At 37.2% G+C, this 17,270-nt stretch overlaps 2 protein-coding genes across 4 annotated transcripts in view; both read left to right on the top strand.

Annotated features, from left to right (window-relative positions):
- Window positions 1-13,863, top strand: part of ABHD2 (abhydrolase domain containing 2, acylglycerol lipase) — a 116,766-nt gene extending 102,903 nt beyond the window's left edge. For all 3 annotated transcript variants that reach the window (XM_074234116.1, XM_074234114.1, XM_074234115.1), the window contains 5 exons: window positions 1,759-1,851; window positions 4,693-4,803; window positions 6,855-6,924; window positions 8,758-8,842; window positions 13,346-13,863. In XM_074234116.1, the coding sequence (XP_074090217.1) occupies window positions 1,759-1,851; window positions 4,693-4,803; window positions 6,855-6,924; window positions 8,758-8,842; window positions 13,346-13,542 (556 nt within the window). In that variant the 3' untranslated portion in view covers window positions 13,543-13,863. The remainder of the gene's footprint in view (window positions 1-1,758; window positions 1,852-4,692; window positions 4,804-6,854; window positions 6,925-8,757; window positions 8,843-13,345) is intronic.
- LOC141521493 (small ribosomal subunit protein eS4-like) lies at window positions 21-958 on the top strand. The gene has a single exon (XM_074234117.1). It carries the CDS (start codon window positions 37-39, stop codon window positions 826-828), a length of 792 nt encoding a protein of 263 aa, XP_074090218.1. The 5' UTR covers window positions 21-36; the 3' UTR covers window positions 829-958.
- Window positions 13,864-17,270: the final 3,407 nt, after the last annotated feature.

The raw sequence follows: 17,270 nt of genomic DNA, 5'->3' as shown, positions 1-17,270 counted from the left end.
GTAAATTTCCTGCTTTATCCCAGATTTAGTGTAGCCATGGCTCGTGGTCCCAAGAAACATCTGAAACATGTAGCAGCTCCAAAGCAATGGATGCTGGATAAGTTAACAGGAGTATTTGCTCCAAGACCATCTACAGTTCCCCACAAGTTGAGAGAATGTCTCCCCCTCATCATCTTCCTGAGAAACAGGCTCAGGTATGCCCTTACTGGAGATGAAGTAAAGAAGATCTGCATGCAGCAATTCATTAAGATTGATGGCAAAGTCTGCACTGATATCACATATCCTGCTGGTTTTATGGATGTCATTAGCATTGAGAAGACAGGGGAACATTTCCATTTGGTATATGACACAAAGGGACGCTTTGCTGTTCATCGTATCACAGCTGAGGAGGCTAAATATAAGTTAAGCAAAGTGAGAAAAATCTTTGTGGGCACAAAGGGTATTCCCCATCTGGTGACCCATGATGCCTGTACTATCCATTATCCAGATCCCCTCATCAAAGTGAAGGATACAGTTCAGATTGATTTAGAAGCTGGCAAAATCACTGATTTCATCAAGTTTGATACTGGAAACCTATGTATGGTGACCAGTGGAACCAACTTGGGTCGAATTGGTGTGATTACAAATAGGGAGAAACATCCTGGCTCTTTTGATGTTGTTCATGTAAAAGATGCCAATGGCAATAGTTTTGCCACTAGGCTTTCAAACATTTTTGTTATTGGCAAAGGTAATAAGCCTTGGATCTCTCTTCCCAGAGGAAAGGGTATCCGTCTTACAATTGCTGAGGAGAGAGATAAGAGATTGGCAGCTAAGCAGAGCAGTGGCTAAATGATTGTAAATCATGAGAGAATTTGTAGGTTTTCAATCAAATTAAGATTTTAAATTCAGTTTTTAAAATGATTATCCTACAAATATATAAATTACACCAAAAAATTAGGAATCTTAAACAGCTCATTTTTATAAAGCAAAATTGAACAAGCCATAATGCTTTTCTCTTCTTTCCTTGAATTAGAGTACTTTGCATATGACTGTTGCATAAAATGGTGTGGAAGATATACCTCTATTGGTTTTGCTTAACTTCTTTGTTACATGGGAAGTCTCACTGTGATTGGAGGATGGGGAGAGGAATATTGCAAAATGGCTGATGTTAAAACAAAAGATATTAATAAAACTTAAAGAAAAAAAGAAATATTTATTTCTTTACCCATGCCTTTTCTAATCTAGCCAAAAGAACATTTTTCAAATGTAAAGAAAGCTACATGTACTCATGCATATGCACGCACATACTCATTCATAAAATGCCAGTTATATTCATCATTGTTCTGTTATTAAGCCTAGAAAACTTATTTGCAAGGTGGAGCGCAGTCATAATGTTAAAATAATGGTTTTTACTGTCATATTGCTGATGTTACTTTCTGGCATGACCAACAGATTGACAAGCAGTTGAAATGGAACTCCAGTGAGTAACACTGACCAAAGAAGATGTTGCAGCTATCTTTCAGGTTCTTCCTGATGTAATCTTTGCCAGTAATATCATGATTACCCAGTGTATTATGCTAAAATTAATGGTTTGGGCACATAAGTCAAGGTTTTTTTTTTTCCAAAAATCAAACAGCAATTTTAAAAGTTTCTACTGCCTATTTTAAGCATCTCATTACAACAAAGAGAATCTCTGGCTTGTTTTCTTTGCCTGACTACCTCTCATTTCTAAGCCTTTCTTGCAACTTTTCTGAATGTTAATTTTGTGGTTTGGTTTAGGGCACAGGAAACCTTCATGCAATGGGATCAGTGCCGAAGATTTTACAACTTCCTCATGGCTGACAACATGAAGAAAATCATCCTTTCTCACAGGTACCATTGCTCTTCCTTACTTCCTTCTCATGGGGCTCGTTTTCATTTGCTGCCTAGTTACGATAGGGGCTATTAAAGAGGCTCTGGACCCTCATTTCTACAACATCAAATGATCTGAATGGCCTGCTTAGACATATAATATCATAATCACTGCATTTTTCCTTTGTTAGAAATTTTATATTCTTCAACCAGCAAACACTGTTCAGTTTTTTTTTCTTATTCTTAAGTCTAAGTAAATCCAGGAAGGGAATGACTTTCTTAAACCATACTTTATAATATCATAAAGACTGCTGGTATTTTTATGAATATATTCACAAAGCTGATCATAGAATGTATTAATAAAATAGACACTGTTTTAATATTTGGTTTCCCAGCATCTCAAAGCATGCCTCTGCCATATTTATTGCTCTTAGTTAAATATCCTTTTGATTATGTTAATTTACTTGCTCAAGAAAACTTGAATGCTCTCCCTCTTTCATCTCAGTTATCTAGAGTTAAGGCCTTCCATAATCAATATTGTCTATCCAACAGTATTGCAGCAAACATTTTAATAATTGACTAAATGTATTGCATGCAAAATATTATTCTGGTTTTTCTACTATTCCCCATTATTTGCCCTCTGAATCTTTATCACTCACACTCAAAGCCCTAAATTCTATTGACACCTTTTATTCTGGGCATCACAATTATTTCCCTGCCCTTCAAGGCTGTATTGAGGAATAAAAGAGATATATAAATCAATATATATATATTTGCGTGCATATATATATATATATACCACTTAGAACTTGAGGATAATAAGATTTAGAACTGCAAAGAAACTTTAGCTATGTTAAGCCCTAAAGGTTGAACTTCTACATGTGATTATTTTTGTTTTTGTTTTTTGCAAGGCAAATGGGGTTAAGTGATTTGCCCAAGGCCACACAGCTAGGTAATTATTAAGTATCTGAGACCAGATTTGAACTCAGGTACTCCTGACTCCAGAGCCGGTGCTCTATCCACTGCACCACCTAGCTGCCCCTCTACATGTGATTACTAAGAAAGTTTTGGTCTAGGGGTGCAGTGGATAGAGCACCGGCCCTGGAGTCAGGAGTACCTGAGTTCAAATCTGGCCTCAGACACTTAATAATTACCTAGCTGTGTGACCTTGGGCAAGACACTTAATTCCATTGCCTTACAAAATCTAAAAAAAAAGAAAGAAAAAAAGTTTTAGTCTAGAGGAATGAAATGGCAGCCGAAGCCCTGATTTTTTTTTTGCTGACCTAAAAATAACAACAAAAGTAATTATCAATTCGCTTTTGTTAAATGGGTTTTTTTTTAGTTTAAATTAATCATTAGCAAAAACTTTAGTCTCCTTGCTCTATCATCTATAAACTGTATGTTTTAGACTGCCATATATATTCTAGCATAGCTGGGACAACAGATGGCACTCATCTTCCTGAGTTCAATCTGGCCTCAGACATTTACTAGTTGTGTGACTTAAGTCACTTAACCCTCTTTGTTTCCTCATCTCAAATGAGCTGGAGAAGGAAATGACAAATCATTCCAGTATTTTTTTTCCAAGAAAACAAAAAGTCAGATATGACTGAACAAGAACATTCAAGCAAACTTCTTTGATCCTTACATAAAATGGGTGGGGAGAGACTTTTGTTCCTCATCCTAGATATGAATTCATAAAACATGGATGCAGCTGCTACTTTGTTTTCCCCTGTGAATTTCCAATACAGCAGACACTTTGTGAATTTTTTTTTTGAGGGACAAGGACTCAACCCTAGCATCCAATATCTGAAAGGTTATTTTTCTATAATTACTTGGTTGATGAGCCTTATACATAGAACAAATAAATTCCCATGTGTGCTGCATTAGCTTACCCAGTAAATTTTGGGATACATACATTTTTTCTTGATTTTACTTTAGAAAATCTATTATTTGACAACTTAAAGAATTTTTAAAGTATGAATATAATAGCATATAATCCCTATACTAAATGAACTTCAATAAGCTGAAAAAGTCTGTTCCAGTTCCGCAATGGGTTTGTAAAGATACCAAATGACTTACTTTTCTTGGATATCTTTCCTGCTTTAGGGTAGGACACCAAAACAAATGCTGACCACCTTTGGTCTTGCAGGGGATGGAGTAGAGCTACTGTTAATATGGCAAGATGATTTACAGCAACAATTGAGATAAAATATAAATTCTGCTCATTGGGGCCTCTCTAGTGAGAGTTCCCTCATTTTCCTCTGTTAATCTGTAATATTTCTTCAATAAAGGGAACTACATTCTTGAATGTGGTTTTTATTTTCTAAGCATATTTCTTTGTTTTAGCATTCCTTTTGGATAAGCTTATTATCTTCCTCATTAAGAAAAGGAACTAACTCAGAAAGGAGAAGACACTCTCCTTGAGGTGATAAATGTCACTATGCTGACATACCACTGACAACAGTGGGCCAGTGCCACCAACATGTGCAGTCATCCTGCTGTCTGCACTTCACAGCGGACTCTGCAAATTTCTCGCACAAGGTTCACCTCCATCTAGGGTTCCAATTTCTTAGCTTTGTCTGGATTGCTTCCACCCACTCCATAGAAAATATCTCTCTCCCTAAAAGGGCAATGAGGGTCTCAATTTACCTCCCTCTGCAATCACTCAAAAAAACAACAAGCTGAGCTCATTCACTGGCAGACTGTGAGGGCTACAGGGATCTATTTCAAATTGACATACAGACCCTTTGGCAAAGTCTCAGTCTTCCAGATTGCCTATGGGCAAAGTAGGTCCCCTTTGCCATTGCATAGTCCTTCAGTTTCCATCCCCAAAATTTGTCCCTTTTTCTGCTTTTATTCTAGACAAGTTCTGTTTGGAAACAACCTTAAGAAACCTCAAAGCCTTGAGGATACTGACTTGAGCAGATTGTATACAGCAACCTCTCTTATGCAAATTGATGACAATGTAATGAGGTATGTATAGTAAAAAATCCTTGCTCTCTTAAGAATACCTTCCTCTATGATATTATCAATTGCTTGATGAGATTAACCTTAGCAGGGAAAGGTGAAGTTGAACTTAATTTTTCTTTTTCCTTTTTTTTTTAAAGAAAGAGTTTATTTATTTTGAGTTTTACAATTTTTCCCCCATTCTTGCTTCCCTCCCTGCACACCCCCTACAGAAGGCATTCTGTTAGTGTTTACATTGGTTGTATGTTATACATTGATCTCAATTGAATGTGGTGACAGAGAAATCATATCCTTAAGGAAGAAAAATAAAGTATGAGATAGTAAAATTACATAATAATATAATGCTTTCTTTTTTCCTAATTTGATGGCAATAGTCTTTGGTCTTTGTTCAAAGTCCATAATTCTTTCTCTGGATACAGATGGTATTCTCCATTGCAGATAGCTCAGAATTGTTCCTGCTTGTTGCACTGAAGGGATGAGCAATTCCATCAGGGTTGATCATCACCCCCATGTTGCTATTAGAGTGTACGATGTTTTCCTGGTTCTGCTCATCTCGATCAGCATCAGTTCATGCAAATCTTTCCAGGCTTCCCTGACTTCCCATCCCTCCTGGTTTCTAATAGAACAATAGTTTGAACTTAACTTTTCTATGAAATACTTAAAAGTTTCTATTTAACATCAAAAACTTTAGGAATGATTGGAAGCAAATTAGCATTGTCATAGGTAAATATCCCTGTAGGATGAAGACTTTTCTGAACCTTATGACAGTAATGAGTCTCTCACACCAATAATATCCATTAAGCCACTAGCCTTGGGAGGATCTCTAGTTGTTTTTCCTTCATTCTGGAAGAGGAACTATGACAGCAGGAAGGTGATGTCATGACTCCCAAATGAATTAGATCTAAGTGAAACCGGACTGTGTAAGGTCTCATCTCTCCTCCAGAGTTATCTGGATCCATTGACAAGTTATAGATCATTCTGACTGGAGATGATTCTGGAAGCAGTGGGAGACCTTGGCTTTTTTAAGCTAAGGTCTTTCCGAGGTCTCAAGTTGTCTGAGATAAAACCCATTTAGTGATTAAGGCTGGATAAGAAATGAGGCAAAAAATGACTTCATAAGGGAAAGGAGGGAATCAAAAAGCTTTCAGAATAAACAGAAAAGCAAAATGGATTTTAAGTGTCTTCATTTAACTTAGGGACAATTTGGAACTTTGGAAAGCCAGAGGAGTTCCTACACTGAGCCAAACCTCCCTTACAGAAAATCTTTTTTGTTGTTATTGCTATTAAAATTGAACAGAAAGAAAAAATAAAACCCTTGTAACAGATAGGCACAGTCAAGCAAAGAAGATTCTCTCATTAACCATGTCCAAAAATATGTCTCATTCTGCATTTTGAATCTACTTCTTCCTCTGGTTCTCTGGAATTATCATTTATCACTGCATTAATCACAGTTCTAAAGTCTTTCACAGTTTTTCTTTATAATGTTGTTTCTGCATAAAATATTCTCCAGGTTCTACTCACTATATTCTGCATCAGTTCACCAAGTATTCCTAAATTTCTCTGAAATTGTCTATTTTGTCATTCTTGAATCAAATCTGAATCCCTCAACGTCACTGGAAAAAATAATCAAGTTTCTCAGGAATTATCTACCCTCTGGATGTTATTATTAAAGATCATGCCATTAAAAAAAAATTAAAAGAGAAAGTAATCTTTTCCTAATTACTGCCTCCTGGGGAGACAGGTCTTGGAACTCAACATCCATGTCCACTTCCTTCTCCCTAATTTATGTCATCTCATTCTCTAGCACTTCAGGTTGAGAGACACCCTCTGCTTAAGAGAACTCTGTTGCAAAGAAAGTATTATCCATCTCTGAATTTCCTAACCTTTTTGGTGATATTTAGCTTCACACTAACCTGGGCAGCAAAATAGTTGATTGTTATTAAAAGTATGGAAAGATGAATGGGAGAATTAGAAGAAAAATAAAACAGTCCAGAGCTGAGTCCTGAGGAAAAGTCTCTATCTCTTCTTACATTTTTCCCTCCTTTGGTACATTTTAGGAAGTTTCATGGCTATAATTCCCTGAAAGAATATTATGAAGAAGAAAGCTGTATGAGATATCTACACAGGGTGAGTGACTAGAGCTGACTAGAAATAATAAAACTACTTTTGCTTTGCCCCCAAATCTAAAAATCCTGGACTTGGAGTTAGGAAAAAAAATCCATCTTGCTTAACCTCCCAGATACCATTAAAAATATCTTCTCATTTTATCTCTGTGATCATCCAGATTCTGCTAGTATGAATGATTCTAAAGCTGGAATACTTGGGAGCACTTGCCTCACAAGGCATCCCACTTTATCACTGACACGTTCAAATTGTGAAAGATTCTGCCTTCCTCCAACTTGGATCATAGATCTATAGTGAGAAGAAATTTCAGAAGTGACCTAGACCAATGTCTCATTTTACAGATGAGAAAACTGAAGCCATAATGATTAAGTGATTTACCCAAGGTCTTAGGAGTACTAATTACTAAGAACTTGACCCTAGGTCCTCTGGCTCTAAATACAAACAGTCTTTCCACTACATGATGCTGCTTAGTTTTCCGCCTTCTAGAATTATATGGAAACCTACCCCTCCTACTGGAAAGCCTTTCAGATAATTGAAAACAGTTATTATGTCCCCCTCTATGTCTTCTCTTCTGTTCTCTTCTGTTCATCAATCTGTCACTCATGACATAGTTTACAGATTCCTTAACATACTGGGCCACCTTAAAAACCATGTCCCTTTTAAAATTGGTACCAAGAATTAACACAGTATCTTGGGCATGTTTAGATAATACAGAGCTATAATGGTATTTGTATTGTGATCTTAACATTTTATGTAGGAGTTCTTAAACTAGGTCCAAAGACCTCAGAAAGAGGGGGAGGGGGGAGGGTGAAAGGAAGGGGAGTCTGTAAGTAGACATCAAGGAAGTTCATAAGAAAAAATTATATTTATTTCAAAATAATTAGTTTCCTTTGTAGACCTATGTATTTTATTTTATGCACCTAAAACATTATCATCATCATCATCATCATCATCATCATCATCATCATCATTATTATTATTATTATTATTATTATTATTATTATTATTATTATTAGTTTTTACAAGGCAATGGGGTTAAGTGGCTTGCCCAAGGCCACACAGCTAGGTAATTATTAAGTGTCTGAGGCGGCAATTGATTTCAAGTACTCCTGACTCCAGGGCTGGTGCTCCACTGAGCCACCTAGCCGCCCCTAAAAACATTATTCTTGAGAATGATTACCAAAAGGGTCCATGACACAAAAAGAATTAAGAACCCAGCTTTTGAGTGCAAACTAAAATTGCATTAGTTTTTAAGCATCTATGTGATATCATTGGCTAATAATAATAGCTTTTAGAAAACTAAAACTCTCAGATCTTTTTTCACATCAACCTGCTGTCAGTATGTCTCCCCATATTTTTGTTTTATTGTGTTTTGTTTTTTTAACTGAAATAAATGGAAGACTTGATTTTTAAAAGGAATAGAAAGGAGGATTTATATATGAAACAGTGAACTCTGTTAAATAATAGGGATTTTAAAAAAAAATATGTTAAATTGAACCAAAAAAGTAACAAAATTCCCCTGGTTTTTGTGCCCCCCCCCAAAAAAGTATTTTTGTAATAGAATGAACATGTTGACCAGATCACCTCCAGCTAGCATTATTAATAAGTTTAACCAAGGTCACTTTAGATCTGTCTTTGCACACAGCAATTCACTGCCTAATCATGATCTTACCAGAAGCTTATCATTCATATATTGCCAACCTGGCATTTGTATGCACTGATCTTGGTTAGGATTATTGGTCCTTGTTTACTTTCCTCATAAGAAAGTGTTTAATAGTGAGTTTCAGGGTTTGACCACCAGAGACAGCAGTTTTACTTTTATTTTTCTTTGTACAGATTTATGTTCCACTCATGCTGGTTAATGCTGCTGATGATCCCTTGGTGCATGAAAGTCTTTTAACAATCCCTAAATCTCTTTCAGGTAAGTACTGATCCATTTCCTCACTCATCCTGGTAAAGTAAATCCTGTCATATTCCTCTTGAAATGATCTCCTAAAACTATTCTTTATGTGAGAGGCTTTCCTTACTGCCATGTTTTTATCTGAAAACTTCTGTTCATATTCAAAGAAACCCTGTTAAACCTAAACATTTAAAGAAGAAATATTCTGACTTCCTACTCTCCTATTGTAAGAGATCAGAACTGTCATGCCAGGAAATATTGTTGCTATTGACATTGCCTGGTAGATTGATTCTTCTAAGCTGGAAAGTTTGATATTGGGAAAGAAGGTATTCAGAACTACAACTTCACAGGAAGAACAAAATATAAAATCCCTGCTGTTGTTGCCTGGTAGGGAGTAGTTTATTGGGATTGAAGTTGGTATGATCTCATTCCACACTAATCAATAGTGAAAGTGCAGAGAAGAGAACTGAGAAGAGAGAGGAAGAGATCTGGTAATGCCAATGTTATCTTTTTCTGTCTTCCAGGAGACAAATATCATTTTAGAACCTTAAGATATAAATCACAAGAGAGGGGAGACTATGAGGGGAAATTTTCCTCTTTTAAATATAATTAAGAAGAAAAATTTTGCTTCAATTAAAATATTCAGGACTGGGTGGGGAAAAGAATATATGGTAGAGCAAAACACAGAGGACTTAGTCACTAGTCAACACTTTTGTAACCCATCAAGCGAAAGAATTATGTATTCTAGAAGTCGAATGTTATGCAATGAAAAGTTTTCATTATGAGAGAGAGGTGGTCTCATGATTTCTTATATTTGAATTTAAGACTACGGGCACATTACACACAAATGGCATGGATTCAAAATCTGCCTCTATCATTTATTGACTTTGGGCCAATCACTTAAACTTTATGATTTCTCCTCATCTGTAAAATAAAAAAAAATGAGTCTAAATGAATTCATCAAAAAAATTTTTAAATTATTTGTAAAGAAAGGCAGTCTCTTTCAAAGAGCACACATTCTAATGCAGGTGGGTAACCTGTAAATAACTAGTTTTACATACAAGATAGAGTACCTGAGAAGAAATCTCAGGCACTAGTAAAGTCTCCTGCAGAAAGTGAGATTTTTAGACCATTTTGGCTCCATTGTAATATGCAGAGAAGGAAACAAAGCTTGAGAAGACTAGAAAAGTAGGAGGGGGTCAGGTGAGGCAAATTTAAATGCCCAACAGAGGAATTTATTAAGTACAGAAGGGATGTGGGCAGATCTCGGCTTTAAAAAATTATTGTGGTAGATAAATAGAGAATGGTTTGGAGTATAGAGAGAATTGAGACAGGGAGAATAGTTAAAAGACTATTGCACCAGTCCAGGTGAGAGATGATTAGAGCCTGAATTAGCATGGGGCTCTGTGAGTTGAGAGAAGGGAACATATAACAAAAATGTTTGGGAAAGAAAAACTACATGATTTAGCAACAAAATGGATACTTGGGTAAGTGAGGGTAAGACACCAAGGTATAATAAGAGAATGGGAGTGCTCCAGGCTGTAATAGGGAGGTCAAAAAGAAGGATAAGTTGAAAAAAAAGATATTAAGTTCTGTTTTAGAAATGTTGAGTTTGAAATGCTGAGAAAACATCCAGTTTAATATGTCCAAAAGGCATTTGATGATATTGGACTAGTTCTCAAGAAAGAAATATGGACTGGAGATATATATAGATCTAGCAATCCACTGAACGAGAGTTGTTAGGATCATCAATTGAGATAATATAGAGGGAAGAGTCTTAGAAGGACAGAGCAGAGCCTTAGAAGGACAACTACAGTTAATGGGAATGACCTAGATAAAGAAACAGCAAAGGATATTGGAAAAGTAGGATAAGAAAGAACCAGGAGTGAGTAGTGTCACAAAAACTTAAATAGAAGAGAATATTCAGGAAGATAAAGTAATCAAATATCAAATGCTGCAGAAAGGTTTTCAGGGATAAAGTTATTATATTTGGTAATTAAGAGATCACTGGTAACTTTGGGAGAGGGCAATTTTAGTTGAATGATGAGGTCAGAGGTTAAGAGAATGAGAGGAGAGGATGTGGAAATGGAAGCACCTAGTATAGATAGCTTTCTCAAGGAATAGCTAAGAAGGGGAGTAGAGATATAGGATAATAGTTTACTAGGAAGGGAAGAATGAATGAATCAATGAATGAAACATTTGTTAAGCACTATGTAGGTTTGTAGTATATATGGGCTCAAGTTATGGATTTTTAAGGTTGGAGAGACATGGACATGTTTGTAAGTAGCCAGAAAAGAACTGATAGTGAAATATTGGAGATCATTGAGTTGAGAGAGGGGCCAATATTCTGGAAAAAATGAAAGAAGTTCCAAGATATGAAAGAGGTGACCTTGACAAGGAAAAAAGACACCTCCCCATATGATAAAGTACTGAAGACAGAAATAATGGGAGAGAAATGTTTGAGTGATGTGAGGTGAGACCTGAAGGAGATCTTTGGCAGGGAAGTATGTGATAGTGTCCTCAGCAAAGATGATCGTAAGGAGTTCCTTGTGATGCTTTAGGAGAAATGAGATTTGGAACAGTTGGTGTAGAAAGTGGGATATTGAATCATAAGGGAATGGAAAGATTATCTTGCTGCAATAAGTTCCAAGTTGAGAATAGAAAATTCAAATATGTAACAGACCATTATGTATTTTCTCCATCTCCATTCCAGCATATGAATAGGAGCAAAGACTTCAAGTAATAAGAGAAATCCAGGATTGAGTCTGACAAGGTATATGATAAATTAAGTGACTGAGTGGAGAGGAGAGTGCAAAGTTGAATTGGTTTGCCAAGGGGTCAAGATAGAGAAAGAGGAGAAAGGGTATCCAGCTTAGAAGTGGTGGCCTCTGGGAAAAATCTGAAGGGTATGGAGGTTACATTGAGGATAAAGAAAGAGTTAGGGTTTTGTAAGGCAGAGAGAAAGATGGGATACTAAAAGATTAGTCATATAAAGAATTTTTAGAATTCATAAAAATGGAACACTTGTGAGTAATGGCAAATTCTGTTTAGCTGAGGTGGAGTGTCATGGTCATCAAATTGAGCAGATTGAGGAACTGGAAAGTTGAGAATTTGAGGGAGAATTTCTACGTATGCTGAAATTCTCTTGTCTGACTACACTAAACTCATTGAAGAAAGAAAGAGAATATCCTAGAGGTGGACTAATGACAACCATGAGAAAATGGAAATCTGAAACTCAAAGGAAGATGGTTTGCTGAATAATAGTGTCAAAGGGTGAGTCTAGAAATGTCAGTGGGGAGCAAAGGAGAGTTCCAATTCTCCTCTTGCAACTAATGAGACAAAGAGTAGAAAAGAAAATGGAGCCCAGGGCTGGAAAGGCAGGCCAAAAAAAGCATTCAACAAGAGGGAATTGGGGCTCAGTGAAGACCAGAAGATACAATGGAAGAAGTGGTGAAAAGATGTGAAATGGAACCTGAGAGGATTGGTTTGAGGCAGATTTGAAAGTAGGAAAGCAGGCAGTTTGGATAGGGAATAAGATTAGTTCACTGGCAGCTGAAGTTTCATAGTCACTGGGATGGGACATGATATATAAAAGGATGGTCTTGTGTAAACCATTGAGAGAGGTCCATTAAGGGAGGCCTTCCCTTGATATCCAGTCTTGTAGCTGATGATAGAGTGGTGGTGGTGGTGGTGGTGGTGGTGGTGGTGGTGGTGGTGGTGGTGGTGGTGGTGGTGGTGGTGGTGGTGGTGGTGGTGGTGGTGGAGGCGGCGGCAGTGGCGGCGGCAGCCCCTGAAAGGCTTTAGAAGGTCTGCCTCTCTGAAGTCAGAATCTAGAAGAGATATGGGAACCAGAGTCTGGCCCTAGATAAAACCTGGGAGACCATGGTAACTTCCAACCCTAAGCCTGTTTTCCTTTGTTCCTACATCATTCTACTTTCTTCCCTCTTTTTTTTTTAAAGGTTTTTGCAAGACACATGGGGTTAAGTGGCTTGCCCAAGGGTCACACAGCTAGGTAATTATTAAGTGTCTGAGGCCAGATTTGAACTCAGGTACACCTGACTCCAGAGCCAGTGATCTATCCACTGTGGCCACCTAGCCACCCCTATCATTCTACTTTCAATATATCCAAGGATCTAATAACCAAGTAAGACACAGCCCCTTCTAATACAGCATCTAAAGTTAGGGGCGGCTAGGTGACTTAGTGGATAAAGCACTGGCCTTGGAGTCAGGAGTACCTGGGTTCAAATCTGGTCTCAGACACTTAATAATTACCTAGCTGTGTGGCCTTGGGCAAGCCACTTACCCCCATTTGCCTTGCAAAAACCTAAAAAAAAAAAATACAGCATCTAGATCTCATCTTACAAAAACACATAAAATAATCATCAAAAAGAGCCTGCCTGCAAATATTATGTTGATATCTTGAGCCAGGTGCATTGGATAAATAACTACAGCTTCCTTTTTCTACACCCAGAGGAAGCCACCTAGACGCTGATCACTCACCCAGATGCGTTTTTCCCCTTGCAGAGAAACGAGAGAATGTCATGTTTGTGCTGCCACTTCATGGAGGTCACTTGGGCTTCTTTGAGGGTGCTGTTCTTTTCCCGGAGCCCCTGACCTGGATGGATAAGCTGGTGGTACAGTATGCCAATGCCATTTGCCAATGGGAGCATAACAAATCCCAGTGCTCAGACACAGAGCAAATGGATGCCGACCTGGAGTGATGCCTTTATAGACTTAGCAGCACCCAGTGGCCCCTCCTTCTGAAACGACTCATCTCTTCACCTGCTGCTTCAGGTTTTCATCCTTCTCAATAACCTGGGTTTGTCAGCAGGGAAGCTTCCCACCAAGAGCACCTCTCGCCGAGGCAGATGGCTGTCCCCAGGATCTTCAGGCTATTTTTGTGCTTAAGTTACTGGTTTTCTTTATTGCATTAATTGGCCATGATGGCAAGTAGCAGGATTCTTGATCACCTGTCTGGTTTCAGCATTTTGATTAAGCCAATTGTCATCTAATTTCCCTATTAAAAATGTATCTGAACAGTATATTTGCTTTGCCAATCAAAAAAACCCAAGAATGTGGCAAGATGTATCCTAAAGTTTTGTGACTATACTTTGAACCATTGTTTCAATTCTAAAAAGGCCTGTGGTTCCAAGCCAATATTGAGGAGAGGGAGCTTGAAAGTGGTAAAAGAGTTTAGGGGAATGTGAGCTCCATAAGCAGAGGGGGGGGGAATCAAGTTTTTTTAAGCCAAATTCCATATTTACAACATTTCCTAAAGGATCTTTCACCCTGAAGCATTAGGTTAGATGTATCTTGTGTTTAGAATTCCTTACTGAAGTTTATAACCAGAGGTGTCTGAGTATCAATGACTATATCAACTTCAGACATAATGAAGACACATCATTTGAAGATTGCCTTGTGTGCATTTGCAGTAGAGTGTAGAGGATAGTTCTACCATGATGACCTTGGACAAGTCATTTAACCTCTTGTCATCCTCAGTTTCCTCATCTGTAAAATGAGAGAGTTGAACTAGTTGATCCCTGTGGTCTTGTCCAACTTAAAAATTATATGATTTATTTGCCTAGATTTTGAGAGAACAGAATTCCAAATGACTCCCTGTTCTTTGAATTCTTGCCCATATCAAACAAGTAGCCTTGATATGATCATTTGCCTTTCTTTTATTTCCTCCTTTTTTAAAGGATTTTCCTTAGCCCTGAATTATGTGGGTTTTTTCCTTTTAACCCAGATCTCCTTAATACTGGCTCAGTAATTCAGAAGTCAAATTTAAGTTTAGACAAAATTACACATCTCCATTTAAAAAAGTTTCTTTTGGAACAGAATTTTTATTGAATCTCCTTTACTTTATACTCTCAAATAGACTTTTCCAGAGTCTCAAGTCAAAAAATGTCGGTTAGGATTTGAAATTTTATCCTTTTCCTGATCTTTTGGGACTTGAGTATCTAAAACCAGCAGTTGCTCTAAGAGTTGCATTCAAGATGATTCAGTTAGGCTTCTATTATAGACCTTTAGCTTCTCTTAACTTCTTTGACTCCAGCAATAAACAGAGGTTAAATTGGAAAGCTCAGCTGGTGAAAACTTCTCAGGCACTTTGAAGGCATTATTTTTATGAACATTGACAGGAGATGAGTATTGTCCCAAGTGACCATGCTGATAATAACTATTTCTACCCTAAAGAAATTCTGTACGACAATCATTAGATCACCACCTTATTGGAATGCGTAACAGCCAGTATTGAAAGATACTGGAACTTCTTTGGTTTCAGTTTTCCTTTCTGATTATTTTTCTGTTCAATTTATTGAAATCTTTTCCAAACTGTATTCTTTATTACTTTTCCTGTGACACTCTTTTAGCACCAATTAGCACTTTATTAGCCTTGATTTGGCAATTAGCCACTTTGGTTGTGATTAAAAAATTTTTCAGTCTGCCACCCCACCCCCATTCCCAATTCGCTACCAACTCACAACTAAAATCTAGAATATTCATAGACAGACTTCCTGATGCTATCATTACTTCCCTAAACTTAGATTAACTAAACCAAGCAATAATTTTATAACCATTGAATTACTATCAAAAATGGTAGACTCCTGTTTGCCTTTGGCCATATTGTCTGGCCTATTCTAAAAACATATGCATATGCTGCTACATTCAGTAGAAAAAAGGATCAGATCACCATTGTCTCATACACAAGATCCAGCCAAGTGGGAAACTTTTTCCCCCATGAATACTGCTTCCTGATGACAGGTTAACAGGATCATTCTCTGTTTGCTTTTGTTGGTAAAGAGTGTCACATCTGTCTTTTTAAGTCTTTGTAACTGCATAGCCAGAATTTAACATGCAGCATCCTGTGGACAACTTCCCAGCTAAAATCTTTTGTGCAGTGTGACTGACAGTGGCATTTACATTCCATTTTGACCCAAGTGGAATCAACTGAAACCCTTTGAATGTGTTCAAGTCTCTTCTGCATAGAAATGAGACTACAGATGTGACATTTTGTCTTACAAGAAAATTCTTGTTCTTGTTTGCTTTCTCAGTTGAATAGGGGTAGGCATAGAATTTAGAGGATTTTTCAGCTTCCTAATAAACCATGAGTGCAGCATATCATTTTATATGGAGATTTTCTTTTCTCCTCCCCTAGTTTTCCTCTTTTATTCCTTCCAGGTCATGTTTATAGCCAGTAGTCATTACAAAGTAGAGATTTTTTCCTCTGCTCTCTAGTCTGCTACCCTGATAATTTGTCTGCATTTGATTGGCTGAATTCACATGAAAGTGACCTGTGTCTAGGGAAGAAAACATGTTTGGCCATTTCTTAAACCTATCTGTTTTAAGATATTCTTAATATAAAGTAGCAAGGAAAAACTGGGCTACTTTTCAAATGCTATTCTACCTCGCCCTTAACCAGAAATAAAAACTGTACCATCAGGGCTAACATGAATTTGGACTTCTGTATGCTATTGGAAGTGGTTCATCTACTTTAAAATCAGATTCTGAGCTCCTGCTGTACAAATACAGCAACAGTGGTTATATGTTAAACCAAAGTATAATGAATGTTCACATTTTTTCCTACTGTATTCTTTCCACCTCAAAGTAAGACACAGTTCAGTAACTCATCCAGACCAACTTATTACTTGGTGTAGTCTAGAGAGGAGTTGTTGCCACTTGGAAAATAATGTCAGGTCCCCTTTATGCATTTATGTTTAAGGATGCTTTTAACAGATTTGAAAAACAAAACATTTATTTCTCCAGGAGGCTCCCATCACTGGGGTAGGACAAAGGCAGAATATATATTTTTTTCCATTTCTTAGTTTAATCCCCTTGGAGTCATCCTTCATCTTTTAATGTGTAGAGATTGTGACCACATCCTTCTAATGTGGAAACTCACCTGAAAGAATTCTGTATTCTTCATTCTCTTTAGAAAGACCTTGACTTCATTACCATATCTACTTGCTGGTCTTTGGTGGTCAGCATAGATTCATTCCTCTAACCTAGATCTGTTTACAGATCCTCCAAGCTGAGTCTGACCCCTCCTACCTTCTCTAGATTCCTTGTATGTGGACTACAGCTGTGTCAAAGCTTACCTTAGTAAGGTTTAAAGACAGCTATATTTAAAAAAGTGGCATTGGCTAAAACTCTTTCTCCCTTCAGGATCTTGTGTAGTGTGACCATTATTACCTTAAACCCTCTCTCAGTTCAAAAGTGTTTATAATTTTTGCACATGTTTCATGGGGATCAGTTGAATATCATAATCATTCAGCATAAGAACCAAGCAAGACAAGGAGACTCTTCCTAATATAGAAAATTCCACATGCTCAACCTGCCTTTTCCAAAACTAGCTCTAAAGTTCTGTGATTCAATTATTAAAGCAATTTTTAGTCTTCAGCATAACTAAGCATAATTCTTTATATAGCCAAGTTCACCATGCCATGCATCA

Source organism: Macrotis lagotis, chromosome 4 (genome assembly GCF_037893015.1).
Source record: "Macrotis lagotis isolate mMagLag1 chromosome 4, bilby.v1.9.chrom.fasta, whole genome shotgun sequence".
Classification (NCBI taxonomy): Eukaryota; Metazoa; Chordata; class Mammalia; order Peramelemorphia; family Peramelidae; genus Macrotis; species Macrotis lagotis.
This window is presented reverse-complemented; position numbering and strand designations above follow the sequence as displayed.